Source organism: Pelobates fuscus, chromosome 4, assembly GCF_036172605.1.
Source record: "Pelobates fuscus isolate aPelFus1 chromosome 4, aPelFus1.pri, whole genome shotgun sequence".
Taxonomy (NCBI): domain Eukaryota; kingdom Metazoa; phylum Chordata; class Amphibia; order Anura; family Pelobatidae; genus Pelobates; species Pelobates fuscus.
The window spans coordinates 146,715,269-146,731,837 of record NC_086320.1 but is presented as its reverse complement, the minus strand read 5'-3'; the positions used below and the strand labels follow the sequence as shown (position 1 = coordinate 146,731,837).

At 43.4% G+C, this 16,569-nt stretch overlaps 1 protein-coding gene across 1 annotated transcript in view; it reads right to left on the bottom strand.

The window, feature by feature from the left end:
- RBFA (ribosome binding factor A) overlaps positions 1-12,805 on the bottom strand; it is a 22,566-nt gene extending 9,761 nt beyond the window's left edge. Inside the window, exons 1-3 of the mRNA XM_063450488.1 lie at positions 12,541-12,805; positions 2,798-2,840; positions 1,829-2,002 (exon numbers count right to left, since the gene is read on the bottom strand). Coding sequence (XP_063306558.1) covers positions 1,829-2,002; positions 2,798-2,840; positions 12,541-12,758 — 435 coding nt within the window. The 5' untranslated portion in view covers positions 12,759-12,805. The remainder of the gene's footprint in view (positions 1-1,828; positions 2,003-2,797; positions 2,841-12,540) is intronic.
- Between the last annotated feature and the right edge of the window lie 3,764 nt (positions 12,806-16,569).

Here is a 16,569-nt window from a genome sequence, read left to right as displayed (position 1 = left end):
ACCGCAAGGCCAAAACTCATGGAACTATTTTCGGCTAGTTGGTCTGTGCGGTCGGTCAAAACTTTGGAGCTCTGTATCTCCCGAACCATCCATCCGAATGGGCTGATTTTTGGACAGACTGTTCCCCTGAACAAGGGCTATTTGGGGATACCAGATTTAAAGCTGTACCCCCTGTTTTTGGGGTACATCCAGAACTTGGGTAAAATAATGTATGTTTTAATTGGGTTATGTGTTTATCTGAGGGGAGGAGACGTGGGGGTGTTACCATGCATGTGATTGGTCAATTTCATCCTCCCCCTGGGAGTGTCCTGTATGTACCTGATCCTAATAAAAAGCAGGCTGGGTGTTCCAGTCCTCAGACCTCTTCTGACCCTCAATACGTAGCCGTGTCTCGTTATTGGAGGGAACTGCTATATCACACTGGGGATTGCTATGCTCTGCATATTCCCCTGAGCTCTTAATCACTTAGCTCTTTTAAGAGCTTGTTCCAGATACGCTCTCCTGGAGGAGAGGTCTTCCCCACACGGTCCTGGAGGACAGAAGCCGATCCAGGGTGGAAGGAAGACGGCGCGGCTCCAGTTAAGCTACGGCGGTTGTGGAGTCGGCGGTGGTTGTGGTGTCGTCTGCAGTGCTTGGAGTCCTCTGAGAGCGCTAGGAGCATCCATCAACGGAGGGTACTCGGTCGGGGTACACGGAGCTCCGTTACAAATCCCTTTGTTTATGAACCCTAGTCGCACCTCCCTGCATGTGACTTGCACAGCCTTCCATAAACACTTCCTGTAAAGAGTCATCTAAAGCTTATCCTTTCTTTATTGCAAGATTTTCTTATCCCCTGCTATGTTAATAGCTTGCTAGACCCTGAAAGCGCCTGCTATTTGTGATTAAAGTTCGATTTACAAAGCAAGAGATACAATTGTTTAAGGTAAATTACATCTGTTTGAAAGTGAAACCCTTTTTTGTCATGCAGGCTCTGTCAATCATAGCCAGGGGAGGTGTGGCTAGTGCTGCATAAACAGAAACAAAGTGATTTACCTCCTAAATGACAGTGAATTGAGCAGTGAAATTGCAGGGGAATGATCTATACACTAAAACTGCTTCATTAAGCTAAAGTTGTTTAGGTGACTATGGTGTTCCTTTAAGATTGGACTAGAGGGTCTGAAAAGCAGAGTTGTCACTATTGAAACCCTAGAAGATTAGAATACCTCTATTTTTTATTTATTCTAGGAGCCTTTCACTAATCTGTATATTTAAATGTTATACAAACATTATAGGTAATAGCCCATAGATTATACTTTTAGCATGTCCATTTGGAAGCCTTTTTAGACAAAATAAATAAATTTAGTTTTGGTTATGGATTTTTTTTTTTATTTTATGTATACAATTTTCATTTAGTTGACAAACCCCTAGATTATATTATCATAATTGTATTAAGTCTAGTATTGCATTGACAAGCATTTCTTTTTCATATGCATAACATTTAAGTTTAGGTAATTTGTCCCTTTTTAAAGTTTTTATTGTTTTTCTCCTAAGGTAGATTTGTTTTTTAGGGCAATATACCCCATCCTGATATGGGATGATGTTGAGTTGTTTTTTTATCTGGCTTCTGTACGGAGAGGTTTATAGATGAACAGATTTGTTATGTCCCGTAATAGAAGAAGAGATTTATTGTGTAATTGTGCGGGATGGAGTTAATTCCACTAATGTTAGATCAGATATTGGTGGAGCTCACACAGACACCTGTATGTGCAAACTACATGTGTGGTGATCGGTGTACCATCTCCTGCAAATAAATAAATAAAATAAAATGTAAGAAGTCATTTTTGCTTACCTTAGACAGTTCCAGATTAAGGTTATAAATTTCATTACTAATTTCTGGCGTTCTGAGCAAGTCTGTTAGTGCTTTGTGCAGGATTGAATTTAAGGTCCTCATACGTATACTGTCTTCTCGATGTTCCTTTTTTTGTACTTTCATTAGATTAAGCAAACTGTCAGGTTTTTTCACCTAAATATATAAAATAAATAAATAAATAACTTTTTTTTTTAAAGTGCTGATATATGTATGTTTTATAACAGATCTATTTCTTAATTGAATTCTGCTCAGTGATAGTGTTATGTTCGTACAGTAATCTAGTATTAAAGGAAAATGTTAGCGTAGTTGTTACGGGGGTCCAAGCCAGTCACTGCCTCAATGATAGCTAGGTGGTGCAGAGTTTAGCTCATTGGCTGAGAGCCATCAGCTGTCATTTTCAGCCAATGAGTTTGCCCTGCATAACTCAGGAAAGTCAATTGAAGCTCCTTTGTCTACAGCTATAGAAAAATATATAAAATACATAGATTACTATAAAAATCCACTCTAACTCACATGTTAAAACATTATGCTATGGCATATATTGCAAGTAAAAGAGACTGAATACTAGATTACCTTATGCAAGCATCAAACGGGGCTGGCAAAATCAACAGACAGAATGAAAAGATAATCAAAAGATCTGTAACCAACCAGAAACTTCCTCCATGGTGGGATTGCATCACTAGGCCTGGTGCAAAGGTTCTTGTTGTTTTAGGGTTATGAATTTTATTAAAGGACACGGAGGCTCATATTATGCTTAATCTCTTTCTTTTTAATCCTCAGCAGCAAATATTGTATATTCATAGAAACAAATCAAACATGCACCCTAAAGGGTTAACCACATAATAGTAGTATTACTAAAACTGCTGGACTACGGATCACAAAATGTTGCTAGGGTATGTAGTAGATTTGGAGGGAATTATAATTATTTTGAATATCCAACATACTTACAAAATGAGTTCCAAGAGATGGGCTGTCATACCAGAACTTTTTCCTGTACAAAAAAAAAAGGACATTAATAAAACAGAATATGTAAATCTATTTTTTTTTTTTTTTAAAGAACTGAATTACACACAGAATCAATAAAAAAAAAACTAAACTAGCATATTGAGTAATAACTCTTCAGAATATTCCATAATTTCAGCTGGTAAATATTAACATAGTAACATAGACCGGCCATAGCCAGTTTTCTGGTTAGACATGCTAAGAAACATTATTCAAAAACTCATCTTTAAACTATAGGATGGGCCTGCTGAAGGCCTCACACTGTCTGCCAATCAGCACGACAAAACGAGACATGTCCACTTTAGGATATCTACAAAAAACCTGTTTAAGAACTTTTAACAATTACTTATTGCCTCAGAGAGTGTATATGGATTTAAATACTAACCATAGTTAACTGTTCTGGTTATTTTGTTTATACAATATTATTTCAAATAGTTCTTGCTTCTACCCAATTACCTTAAATTTTCTCAAGTCTTTCTACATTGTATATTTTTGATTAAAATATTTTTCACATTTAATGATTTTGTTCAGGTTATTTTGTTTAAAGGATCACTATAGGGTCAGGAACACAAACATGTATTCCTGACCCTATAGTGTTAAAACCACCATCTAGCGCCCCTGGGCCCCTCATGCCTCCCTAAAAATAGCAAAATCTTACTTTTATACAAGCCTGAAGCTGTAGCTCTGCATGCTGTTTGACTCAGAACAGTCAAAACTTGTCTGCTGACATCATCAGAAGTGGTGGCCTGATCCAATCACAGTGCATCCCCATAGGATTGGCTAAGACTGACAAGGAGGCAGATCAGGGGCAAAACCAGCATGATGATTCAAACACAGCTCTGGCCAATCAGCATCTCCTCATAGAGATGAATTGAATCAATTAATCTCTATGAGGAAAGTTCAGTGTCTGCATGCAGAGGGAGGAGACACTGAATGTTTGGATGCATTTTAGGCAGCCATGACCCAGGAAGGATCTCTAACAGCCATCTGAGGAGTGGCCAGTGAAGTTATCACTAGGCTGTGATGTAAACATTGCATTTTCTCTGAAAAGACAGTGTTTACAGCAAAAAGCCTAAAGGTAATGATTATATTCACCAGAACAAATTCAATAAGCTGTAGTTGTTCTGGTGACTATAGTGTCCCTTCAAGCTAATATTTTAGCAATCCTTTACCCTACTTTTCTTTACTCCACTAAAAGAGGTGACCATCTGAATGAGATACATTTTAGAATGTCACTTGCCTCGGCCACCATATTGTTTTACCCTTTTTTTTTCCCCCCTCATACGTTTTCTGGCTTATTGCACCCTGCAAGTTTTTTGTTTTTGGACAGACATTTTTTTAAAGAATGTATATTTCACAGTACATTGACCACCCTGTGCTCAGCAACAAATGTTACAGTACTGTGACCGTTCTGTGTGCTCAGCAACACTCTGCAGTGTATATTTCACACTGCTGTGAATTTACACAACTTTAAATTAGTGAAATCTCTATTTTCATCTTTAAATGCAATGCTTCAGAGACATATCTGATCTCTTCATTTGGTTACATATATTTTACAAAGTATCAGTACATTTTTATCAGAGTACCTCTTATCATTTGCTCTCAATAGCCCCCTAACCCATCATCCTCAACCTAACCCCCTTCAACTAAATAGAAATCTGAATTATATTGACCTCCCGCAGCTATCAGCTAATATTTATTCCCAACTTTCTCTTGTCCCTCACTGGCTATCTCCTCATATAACACTACCCTCACCTCCAGCCTGGATGCTGCATCCCCACTCCAAACATGCACCTTGAGAAGAACATGCCCCAACTGTGGGGCACTAAATCAACACCCTACCTGCAGAGATGCTCCCGTTCTGCTGAACGCTGCTGGAGGAAGTCACGCACCCAGTCTGGCTTCCTCAACTACAAGTTCATGTTGCGTTCATACAACACAGCCCTTGCCCTTGCCAAACAGTCACTTTTCCTCCCTCATTAGCTCATGCTCCCGCAATCCCAGGTGTCTTTTAAATACCGAAATATTGGAAAGAAGTCCACCCGTGCCGATGGGTCCAGAGAAAAGGATCCGTCACACTGGTGGAGATACACCTAACCGGACACTCCAGGGGTGTCCTGGGGCATAACCCATATTCGAAATGGAGAAGAGCAATACTCAAATAAGTGTGGGCAGAATCCAGACTTGTAGAATATGTACTGGAGGATAAATAAATGAATAAATAAATAGTAGAAATTAGTCAAATGATGTAATAGTGTAAATGGTTGATAGTCTAAGTCTCTGTGGTGCAATCAAGCCGGAACTGGCTCACCTCTTAAGTATCCTAGTCTTATAATGCTAAATGCTACAGTGCATGGTGTGGTGACATTCTGTCAAACTAATATGGTGACCAGGGGTCATGTGACCAAGCTCATGTATGCCTTTCTCACGGTGGGATACGCTTTACCTTTGATATGGTAATTCAATACCTTTACAGGTCAGGAAATAGATAACCACTCCCCCCTATCCCTATTCATTCCTTTCTGTTCCTTCTTGGCTGTGCTACTGAGCAGATGTGCAGACGCCATGTGCTATCTTGGTGAACCATGTTATACTCTATTGCTTCCTTTTCTTCCTTGGTGGATGTGATGTTGGACTTGCAGCAGTGAGCCATTTACTAGATGTGAAGGCCTAACCGTGGGTGAGATCAAACGTGTGGGGAAGGGGATTACTATATAGAGAGATAGATTTAAAAGGGTTGTTGCTCCGTGGGTCTGGGCTGTGTGTTTGTGATACATTTATAGTATTGTGTTGTTGTCTTCTAAATAAATAACTTTTAATGTAGACGAACCTTGTGTAATATTTATATTAATTTGGTGTTACACCACACATGGGTGACTACCGACTAAAGACTTTATTAATCAATATATGGTCAAGTCTGGTAGGTTAAATAACATATATATGTAGGGTTATAGCATTATTAGAACAGGTAACTAGGAGACAGGTCGCTATACAGAGCCTGTATGATACTAAATTCCTATGTACTGAGCTTGTAAATCCCTGGGTCTAGTTCTGTCTTTTAAATACCTTTAACTCCCTTCTTTGCCCTGTGGCCACGACCCAATCTAACCTTAGAAAACAACTCTTGACCCGTCCTCCCTTTCTATCGTCCCATATCCCTGCTCCCTTTTTCCTCAAAGCTACTGGAAAGACCAGTCTGACTTGCTTCCTCAATTCCAACGCTCTCCTTGACCCTCTTCAATCTGGCTTCCGCCCCCTCCACTCTACTGAGACTGCTCTTATTAAAGTCACTAACGACCTAATCGCAGCTAAATCCAAAGGGCACTACTCTATACTAATTCTTCTTGACCTCTCTGCTGCCTTTGACACCGTTGATCATGCTCTCCTTCTTCAAACTCTTCAATCATTCGGTCTCTGTGACACTGTCCTCTTGGTTTTCCTCCTATCTCTCCCAAAACTCATTCAGTGACTCCTTTTGTAATGATACCTCCTCCCTTTGTCCTGTCTCTGTTGGAGTCCCCCAAGGCTCTGTACTTGGCCCTCCTATTTTTTCTTTACACTGCCTCTCTTGGCAAACGTATTACCTCATTTGGATTCCAATACCACCTGTACACTGATGACACTCAGATATACCTCCCCGGACCTCTCCCCTGCCATTGTGCAAAGTGTCACTGCTTGCCTTTCTGTGAAGTTTCAGGCAGATAGCCGATAACCTGTACATTTACCATTTTGAAGAAAAATAAACTACTTCTAAAGGTAAATGCACAAAATATACATGCCACAAGTAGTGGATGCAGTGTGTTTAGACAGGGGAGCGGTGTGTGTTTGTGTAGTGTGTGTAGTGGATGCAGTGTGTATTTGTGTAGTGTGTATATAATGAATGCAGAGGGTGTTTGTGTAGTGCAGGGGTAAGCAACCTTTTAGCAGCACTGTGCCGATATAGGATTGTGATGTCCCGTAGCGTGCCGGTCCTATTTTTTTAAATTGAGGTATGTATGCTGCTGTATTCTGCTTGTGTTATTTATACGGTAATTGCTTTGTATCGCTGAATATTTGTGCGAATATGAGCAATTATAATGTGTATGTTCACAGGAGTAGTTTGTGGTATTGTGTATGATACATATGAATGTGGGCTGTGTATGGGGGCTGCTTGTGGAATTGTGTTTGTGGATGGATATGTCACGTTGTGTCTTTGGTAGTGTGTGTATGTGTGGGGGCTGTTTGGGGTATTGCATGTGAGAGACTGCATGTGGGGTTGTGTGCATGTATGTGGATTGTTAGCAGGTTACGTTTCTGCGGATTGTGTGTATGTTTGTGGGCTGTTCGTATTATTTGTATGAGGGGAGGGTTGTTGTGCATTTCTGTGTATATTTAGCAGTGTGTGTGGCTTCCCTGGGTTCCAGTGGGGAACAGGCTGGCCAGGTACAGGTCAAGGACAGGAGCTGCAACAGCAGCTGCAGGTTGCTCTACTACAGTGTGGATTCCCATTCACAAGTGCTGGGAGGAAGTGATCTGAGATCACTTCCTCTATGTGCTGCAATGCATGAATTGAGGATTGTCCTTCACCACCTCTTTGTATTAGCAGATATCTGAAGTTTTACTGGGACTCCTGATAGGACAGAGCCTGTTTGGCTCTAACAGCCTTGAGTGCCGTGTAAAGACACCTCGAGTGCCGTGCATGGCACTAGTGCCGTAGGTTGCCTACCCCTGTAGTGTGTATAGTGAATACAGTGTGTGTGTTTGTGTAGTGCGTGCATATAATGAATGCAGTGTGTGTTTGTGTAGTGTGTACATATATAATGCAGTGCTCCATTTGGAAGCATCATTGCTCCCTTGTGCGCATGCGCGGCTTCGACAGCTGACCCCTGACTGACAGCTCAGCTCGCGGTCTTTGCCCGCCCCCCTCCTCTGCTGACAGGCTGGAGAGAGAAAGCGCGCACACAGTGCCTTCTCTCTCCTGCACACGTCAGACGTATTTTAATACGACTGACGTGTACAGGGCCTTTTTAGGGCCCTGCATGATAGGAAGTCCCTCTGGTGGCCGTCTGAGTGACGGCCACTGGAGGTATTCCTATCAATCAATGTAAACACTGTATTTTCTCTGAAAATACAGTGTTTACATTAGATGCCTGCAGGGAGCTATAGATCATACCTGAACAACTACATTAAGCTGTAGTTGTTCAGGTGACTATAGTGTCCCTTTAAGTCCCCCCTCCCTGCTTCTTACCAGGGAGGGGGGATATAGTGTATTCCCTGGTGGTCCGGTGGCAAGTGCTTACTTACCTTTCCAGCAGCTACTTTAGCTCCCCTGTGTAAATCTTGTGGCCTGTGTGCCGCGCGGAGCGTTGCCATGGTAACCCATGGCAACGCTCTGACGGTCGCGGGACTTGCGAGATTTAGACAGGGAGCTGCTCCCCCCCCCCCCCAGGACTGCCAGGCTTGTAATGGGCCAGGCGGTCCTGGTATGTATTAATCGGCAATATCGGTATCTTTAATGGCCGATACTGATATTGCCGAAAATACAGAATATTGGCCAGACCGATAATTGGTCGATCCCAAGATTCCACCTTAAAAACATAGCCCGCATCCGCCCCTTTCTAACACAAGATGCTACTAAGGAGTTTGTCCATGCTCTAGTAATCTCTCGCATGGATTATTGTATCTCTCTCCTAATAGGTCTTCCCACAAGTTCTATTGCCCGCTACAGTCTAATGAATTCTGCAGCTAGACTGATTTTCCTCTCCTCTCGCTCCACTCACACCTTACCCCTCTGTCAGTCCTTACATTGGCTTCCTGTATCCTATAGGAGTCAATTGAAGGTACAAATCTAAACCTATAAAGCACGGACCAATTCTAGCCCCTCCTATATTTCTTCACTGATTCGCAGGTATGCACCTTCTCAGTCTCTCCGCTCTGACCATGACCTTCTCCTGTCTACTGCTCGCACCCATACAGCAAACTCACACTTGCAGGACTTCTTGCAGGTGGCTCCTTTGCTTTGGAATAGCCTGCCTACGACCATCAAGCTCTCCCCTAATCTTTAATCATGTAAAAAGTGCCTCAAAACCCATCTCTTTAGGAAAGCTTATGGCCTCCCAGAGTAACCTCTACCTCACATACCAGTCCCTTGCTCTCTCCTAAAGGGCAGCACTCTACTCTCTCCAGTTCTGCTTCACTCCACCTTGTTTTGTTGCTACCTCCTGTCCTGTTGGGTTTTACACCCCACCTCCTATAGACTATAAGCTTGTCTGAGCACGGTCCTCTTCAACCTATTGTTCCTGTAAGTTTTTGTAATTGTCTCATTTATTGTTAAATCTCCCCCTTTAATAATATGGTAAAGTGCAAGATATGCTGGCGCTATATAAATACCAGTAATAATAATACATTTGATTGGGATGATAATATATCATGTCTGCAATATATCATGTTAACTCTGCTTAGGCTCCTAATATGGGTTATATTTGCTCAGATTCCTACATTGTGTTAATTATACTCAGGGGTCAAGTCCTGGGGAATAAAGTGTGGGAACTCACTCGAGTTCCACCCTCACCCCACCACCAGAAAAAAACAAAACTTGCATGCATATATAAACACGTACACACACACTCACAGACACACACACAGACTCACAGACACACAGGTACACACACACACATACACTCAGACACACACACAGACTCACAGACACACAGACACACAGGTACACACACACACATACACTCAGACACACACACGCACTCACAGACACACACATACACACACGCACTCACAGACACTCACAGACACACACACTCCCAGACACATACACACACACACTCCCAGACACATACACACACACACTCCCAGACACATACACACACACTCCCAGACACATACACACACACTCCCAGACACATACACACACACTCCCAGACACATACACACACACTCCCAGACACATACACACACACTCCCAGACACACACACACACACACTCCCACACACACACACACACTCCCAGACACACACACACACTCCCAGACACACACACACACACTCCCAGACACACACACACTCCCAGACACACACACTCCCAGACACACACACTCCCAGACACACACACTCCCAGACACATACACACACACACACTCCCAGACACACACACACTCCCAGACACACACACACTCCCAGACACACACACACTCCCAGACACACACACACAGACACACACACACACAGACACACACACACACAGACACACACACACAGACACACACACACACAGACACACACACACTCCCAGACACACACTCCCAGACATACACACACACACACACACTCCCAGACACACACACACACACAAACATACACACATACACACTCCCAGACATACACAAACACACACTCACAGACACACACTCTCATACACTCCCAGACACATACACACACACTCACAGACACATACACACTCACAGACACACACACTCCCAGACACACACACTCCCAGACACACACACATACACTCACAGACACACACACATACACACACACTCCCAGACACACATACACACTCCCAGACACACACACACACACACACTCACAGACACAAACACACACTCACAGACACAAACACACACTCACAGACACACACACATACACTCACAGACACACACACATACACACACACATACACTCACAGACACACACAAAAATTTGTATTTTTTTTTTTTTAAATGTCCACCCAGCCTCCCTACCTGGAGAGCTGGCGTGGACCTGTCCCTGGGGTCCAGTGGGGCTTCAGTGCGGCCGGCTCTTGTCTCTCTCTCTCAGACGCAGCGAGGGAGCTGTGTCCTCTCTGCTCCCTCTCGCCGCGCGGGCTGTCTGCTGATGCCGGGAGCCGGAAATGATGTCATATTCCGGCTCCCTGCATCAGCAAACGGCGCGGCGAAAGGGAGCAGAGAGGACACAGCTCCCTCGCCGCGTCTGACAGAGAGAGAGACAAGAGCCGGCCGGGGAGGTCCATCAGGTGGCCATTAGGCCACCTCTTGGGCCCCCCATGACAGGGGGGACATTTGGGGGCGGCAAATGCGAGGACCTGCAGGACCATAAACGGGAACGGCGTTCCTGCACTAAAAAAAGTGCAGGAACGCCGTTCCCACGCGTTCCTGCAGGACTCGAGCCCTGATTATACTGTCCATTATTAAGGATAAAACATTAGCCTGTTAGAGGCAATCCTAGGGATACTGCAAAAAGTGTGGAAGCTTGATCTTAAAGGACCACTATAGTGCCAGGAAAACAAACTAGTTTTCCTGGTTCTATAATGTTAATTGGTCCCCCACCCTCAGGGTCCCATTCCCGCTGGGCTGAAGGGGTTAAAACACTTACCTTTCTCCAGAGCGGAACTCTTCTCCCTTTGCCGAAGTTGAATGCGCGGCAAGAGCCACACGTGCATTCAAACCGCCCATAGGAAAGCATTTCTCTATGCTTTCCTATGGACATCCAACGTCTAAGCGCGGAAGCTGGATTAACCCTAGTTAACCTCTGAAACTGCTACGTTTTCAGCTGCAGGGTTAACACTAGAGGGACCTGGCACCCAAGCCACTTCATAGAGCTGAAGTGGTCTCGGTGCCTATAGTGGTCCTTTAAATCCTAGTAAACCATATTTTAATTTGCCTATTGTCAAGATACATCCTTAAATCTCTGTAAGTCTATGTCAGTACAAAAACAATCTTTAGGGCAATGGGAGCCATGACAGTTCATGGCTTTCATCATCACATCAAATCTGAGGTTTCACAAGACTGAATAAGACCATCTTAGCATTTCTAGGAAGAGGGTGTCTGTATGGTAGTTTATCTAGATGATATTCTGCTCATTTCACAGGAAATTATGGCTTTCAAAGAGCAAAGTCAATGGATAATTGAACTATTAGCAAACGTCTGATTTGGCAACCCTTCAAATAATCAAACATGCCATTAAGAGATTTGGCTAATAACTCTGTTTACCATCAGCTTCTATCCAGGGGATTTTCCACCCATTCCACTATGAGGGAGGAAAATCATATAGAACCATCTCATTTATCAACAGGCCATTTTGGGTTTGATGGAGTTTCTGATTGGCATGTGTATGACTTGTGCTGTCTCTGCCCCTGATCTGCCACCTTGACAGTCTCCGTCAATCCTATCGGAGAGCATTGTGATTGGCTCAGAGAATTACTTCTGTTGATGTCAGCCAAGCACGCAGATCAGGGGCAGCAGACTGCAATAAAGGTAAGATATTATATTTATGGGACGGGGGTTAGGAATGGCAAGGGGGGACAGAGAGAGCTAGATGGTGATTTTAACTCTATGGGGTCAGGAATACAGGTTTGTGTTCTTGACCCTATATTGTTCCTTTAAATTTTTCTATAATTATTATTTTTATGAGTTTTGGCGACTTTCTTGTGTGATACTAGAATCTCTTCTTTCCATTGTGAGTTGTATTGTTTTTGGATTCAGCACACCCCTATAACTTTGCTGGTGAATGAAAAAGTAGAAAGTTCGGTTTTAGCTGGCTATGGGAATTGTATATCTTAGCAGAATAGAAACTTCTCACTCCGATCTATACGGATGACAAATCTAAGTGGGTTAAAATTAAAGCAATGGTGAAATCAGGGTAACTGGTCCCAAATCCAAGGACCACGAGGGCTCCCTGTACCCATTCCCCATGCTCACTTGGTTTTAGAAGCGAACTTCTTGAGCAGGTTTTTGGCAGACATTGCAGAGGATACATGGAGGGCTCTGTGTGGCTGGACATGGCAAGACGAAGCATCCTGGAAACTGCACACCGGGGTCAGCAAGCACATACACTCCCTCCCAGCCGGTAACTGCGGCCACATACGGCGTGAAACCCCTCGGAGCATCCCAGGCAGGGCTGCAGAGTACAGAGCCATGTGGTACCAGTCTGACCCGGCCGCTCTTCCTGTATTTATATGTACACTGTATTACAATCAGCTAACTCTGGGATCGATGTCGACGTCTACCCAGGCGTCACTAGCGGCTACAGATGTAATATGGCGAATCTCCAGCAGAGGTCGCTGTTTCAGTTCTGTTAGTGAGAGGTAACATCTGCTGCACTGCAATGCATTACAAGTTTTTCAACAGGGTGTCCTAACTGTCTTATTGTAGAAGTTGTAACTCAGTAGCAGCTACAGACAGCCACATAATGAGGTAATGCTTTTTTATTACGTGGTATGTTGGAGCTACTTTGCAAATCAATGACCAACAGGATTATATACTTAATTAATAATTCCAGGTAAATTAAATGATTAGTATTGGCACCATAAACACTTTGGGTACCCTGACTCCAAACTTTTTTTTTTTATATATTTCAGACCATACCTGCCTTTTTATCGTTTCGAATATTTAATCATTTATGGCTTGGTATATTAGTCATCATAAATATTTACTGGCTCATCCCTACCTCCTCTATTTTATTTATTAATTAAAATTTCCTTACTTATTTAAACTTTAGAAACTCTTTTATTCCCTTTCCTATTGGTATTCCTTGAGGGGTATCACCTTACCAAAGAGAAAAAGTGGGAGGAGGGGAAACCCAACAAATCTTCAAGACAGAAAAGAAAGGAAAAAAAAAAGAAAAATTCATACCTTCATTCACACCATATATTCCAGCAATGTCAGTCGTTTTTATTGTGAGGAATAATGTCTATTTCGTTCTTATCTCTCTATGGCTTATTAATTCACTATTATCAATTCCCACTCTAGTTGCTCCAATTTTTTTTAGCCAATTTACCCATTTATCATAGTCCTTGTATTGATTTTTAATTTTATTCAACCCTGTTTCCATTTGGATCTGGTATTTCAATTGTTGAATGAGCTGTAACTCATTGAACGGCTCTGCATTTTTCCAATTCCTGGCAATAATAATAATCTTTGCCGCTACCAGACAGTGTGCTGTCAGAACTTGTTTCGTTTTGCTAAGAAAAGGCCATCTCAAGTGCAACAACATAATTTCTGGTGTAACTTATTTTTATGTCATTTAAACTACTCAGTAATGATTTTGCCATAAGCCAGAAGGGTATTACCTTTTTGCAACTCTACCATATGTGGAGATAATCCCCCTTAGTAATTTGACTCATAACACTCTGATTGGTTGAGTTATGAGTCAAATTACACAGCGTGGGAAAATTGCAAAGAACTTTCCCACGCTGTGTAAAATGACACAGAGCACTCTGATTGGTGGATTTCAAGCCAACCAATCAGAGTGCTGTGACAGGTAAATGTAGAGACTTACCTGTCAGTCTCTTCATTTACCTGTCAGAGCACTCTGATTGGATGGCTTAAACCCACCAATCAGAGTGCTCTGAGCCTAATTGCAGGGCGGGGCAAGGCTTTATAAGCCTTCCCCCGCCCTGCAGAGCTCAGTCTGCGCCATAGGCTGCTCACTGTTTAATAGACATGCCCCTACTCGTGGTTTAGCGAGTAGGGGCATAATTCTTTCAGCCTTTTTGTAGATAGCTCCCTAATACCGTGGGAATTAGGGAGTTATCTACCTATTCATTCCTGTCATTACATGACTGGCCAAGTAACTTACATTTTTTTATTATGAATGTATGTTACTTGATTGTTGTAAGTGTTGCAAATGCTTACAGCTGAATCCTGGCTATGTTTGTATACTTTTTATTTAAACTTGTATACAGTGTAACATTCTTCTTCTTCCACTGGGTAAGTATATTAGTACTTAGGCAATACTTCGGCACTTCGATACTACGGAACTTCAGCAACTTCAGAACTTCGACACTTCGGAAATTCGGTAATTTCAGAACTTCGGGACCTCGGCAATTCGGACAATCGGAAGTACCCGAATATCCAAATTGCCCAAAATTCGTCCTAATTCATATTTGGACCGAAACAAATTGCACATGTCTACTGCTTGATCCAAGGAGACATCTGACTGCTATTTTGAGGTCAAGAAGGAATTTTTTCCTAGTTTGTTGCAAAATTGGAAGCGCTTCAGATTATGGTGTTTTGCCTTCTTTTGGATCAACAGCAAAAACATATGTGAGGAAGGCTGAACTTGATGGACGCAAGTCTCTTTTCAGCTATGTAACTATGTAACCGCATGTCTTGATGAATTTGCAGCTTTGATCTCTGGACCCAGGGACTGGGTCCAGAGATCCTCTGCCTGCAGATTTTGCTCTGTGTATCCAGGGAGGGGGCTCGATATCTAGGGGAGCGCGGCCTGCGCTTTGTTACTCGAGACGATTTAATGCTCCGTCGAGTCCGGCTTCTTTGGGTACCAGCATTGCTCAGAGGTGAGGTCACAAAAGTAGGCTGTGAAGTTTGACTCTGCCTCTCCTGTACTTTCCTCCAAAACCACTGACATATCAGCCTCCCAGCTGCTGACCGACACTTGTACACTGTGCAGTATAGCCGCATTGTCAGCCATTTCAGGCAGATCGTGTGGAAGTTGCCTGTGCTGCGTTCATTCAGGAGCGACTCTGAGGTGAGTGGAGACTTGGTGGGGTCTGGGATAACCCCCACCGGACCATAGGGGCGGAAGTACAGGGCTCTTGTTGTGCACTATATTAGCCTGGCTAGGTCAGGGTCGGAAGATCGGCCGCCTCCTCCGACGATATCCCAGAATAGGCCGTAAATGTCTTTCGCCGTCCGGAACGAGCTGTTGGTGAGTCAAGAAGTGTCTGTAATACAGAGAGAAGACCTAGGATTGATGGGGGTATTTTAGGTGCTTTTAAGGGGCAAAAAGCATTAAGTCTGGGCTATTTAGTGAGTAAAACTCGGGAGCCGATGTGACCAGCTTCCGCTCGGCTGGACGGTCAAGCCTCCCCCACTAGATGGTGTTTTTAACACTATAGGGTCTGGAATACACGTTTGTGTTCCTGACCCTATAGTGTTCCTTTAAGGTTATGCTTCTACTATGCATTGAAGTGGATATTGACATGTACTCAGATATTTAATGTCTCTTTCACTGTTACTGACTGACATCTATTTGCATACAAAGTTTTACTTACCGTATATACTCGAGTATAAGCCGACCCGAATATAAGCCGAGGCCCCTAATTTTATCCCAAAAAACTGGGAAAACTTATTGACTCGAGTATAAGACTAGGGTGGGAAATGCAGCAGCTACTGGTAAATTTCTAAATAAAATTAGATCCTAAAAAAAATATATTAATTGAATATTTATTTACAGTGTGTGTATAATGAATGCAGTGTGTGCGTATGTGTGTGTGTATGAGTGCAGCGTGTGTGTATGAGTGCAGCGTGTGTGTATGAGTGCAGTGTGTGTATGAGTGCAGTGTGTGTGCATGAATGCAGTGTGTGTGTGCATGAATGCAGTGTGTGTGTGTATGAATGCAGTGTGTGAATGCAGTGTGTGCAGGGCCGGTGCAAGGATATTTGCCGCCGTAGGCAAAAAACATTTTGCCGCCCCCTCCCCCCCCATATGTCCTGACTTCCCCTCCTCCTCCCTCAGTGGTCCTTACCTCCCCACCCCCGTGTTCCTTCACCCCCCCCCCAGTGGTCCTGACTCACCCCTCCCCAAGTGGTCCTTACCCTCCCCTCCCCTAGTGGTCCTTATCCCACCCCCTCCCTCTCATAGTGGTCCTTATCCCCCCCCATCCCTCCCATAGTGGTCCATATCACCCCCCATCCCTCCCATAGTGGTCCATATACCCCCCCCTCCCTCCCATAGTGGTCCTTATACCCCCCTCCCTCCCATAG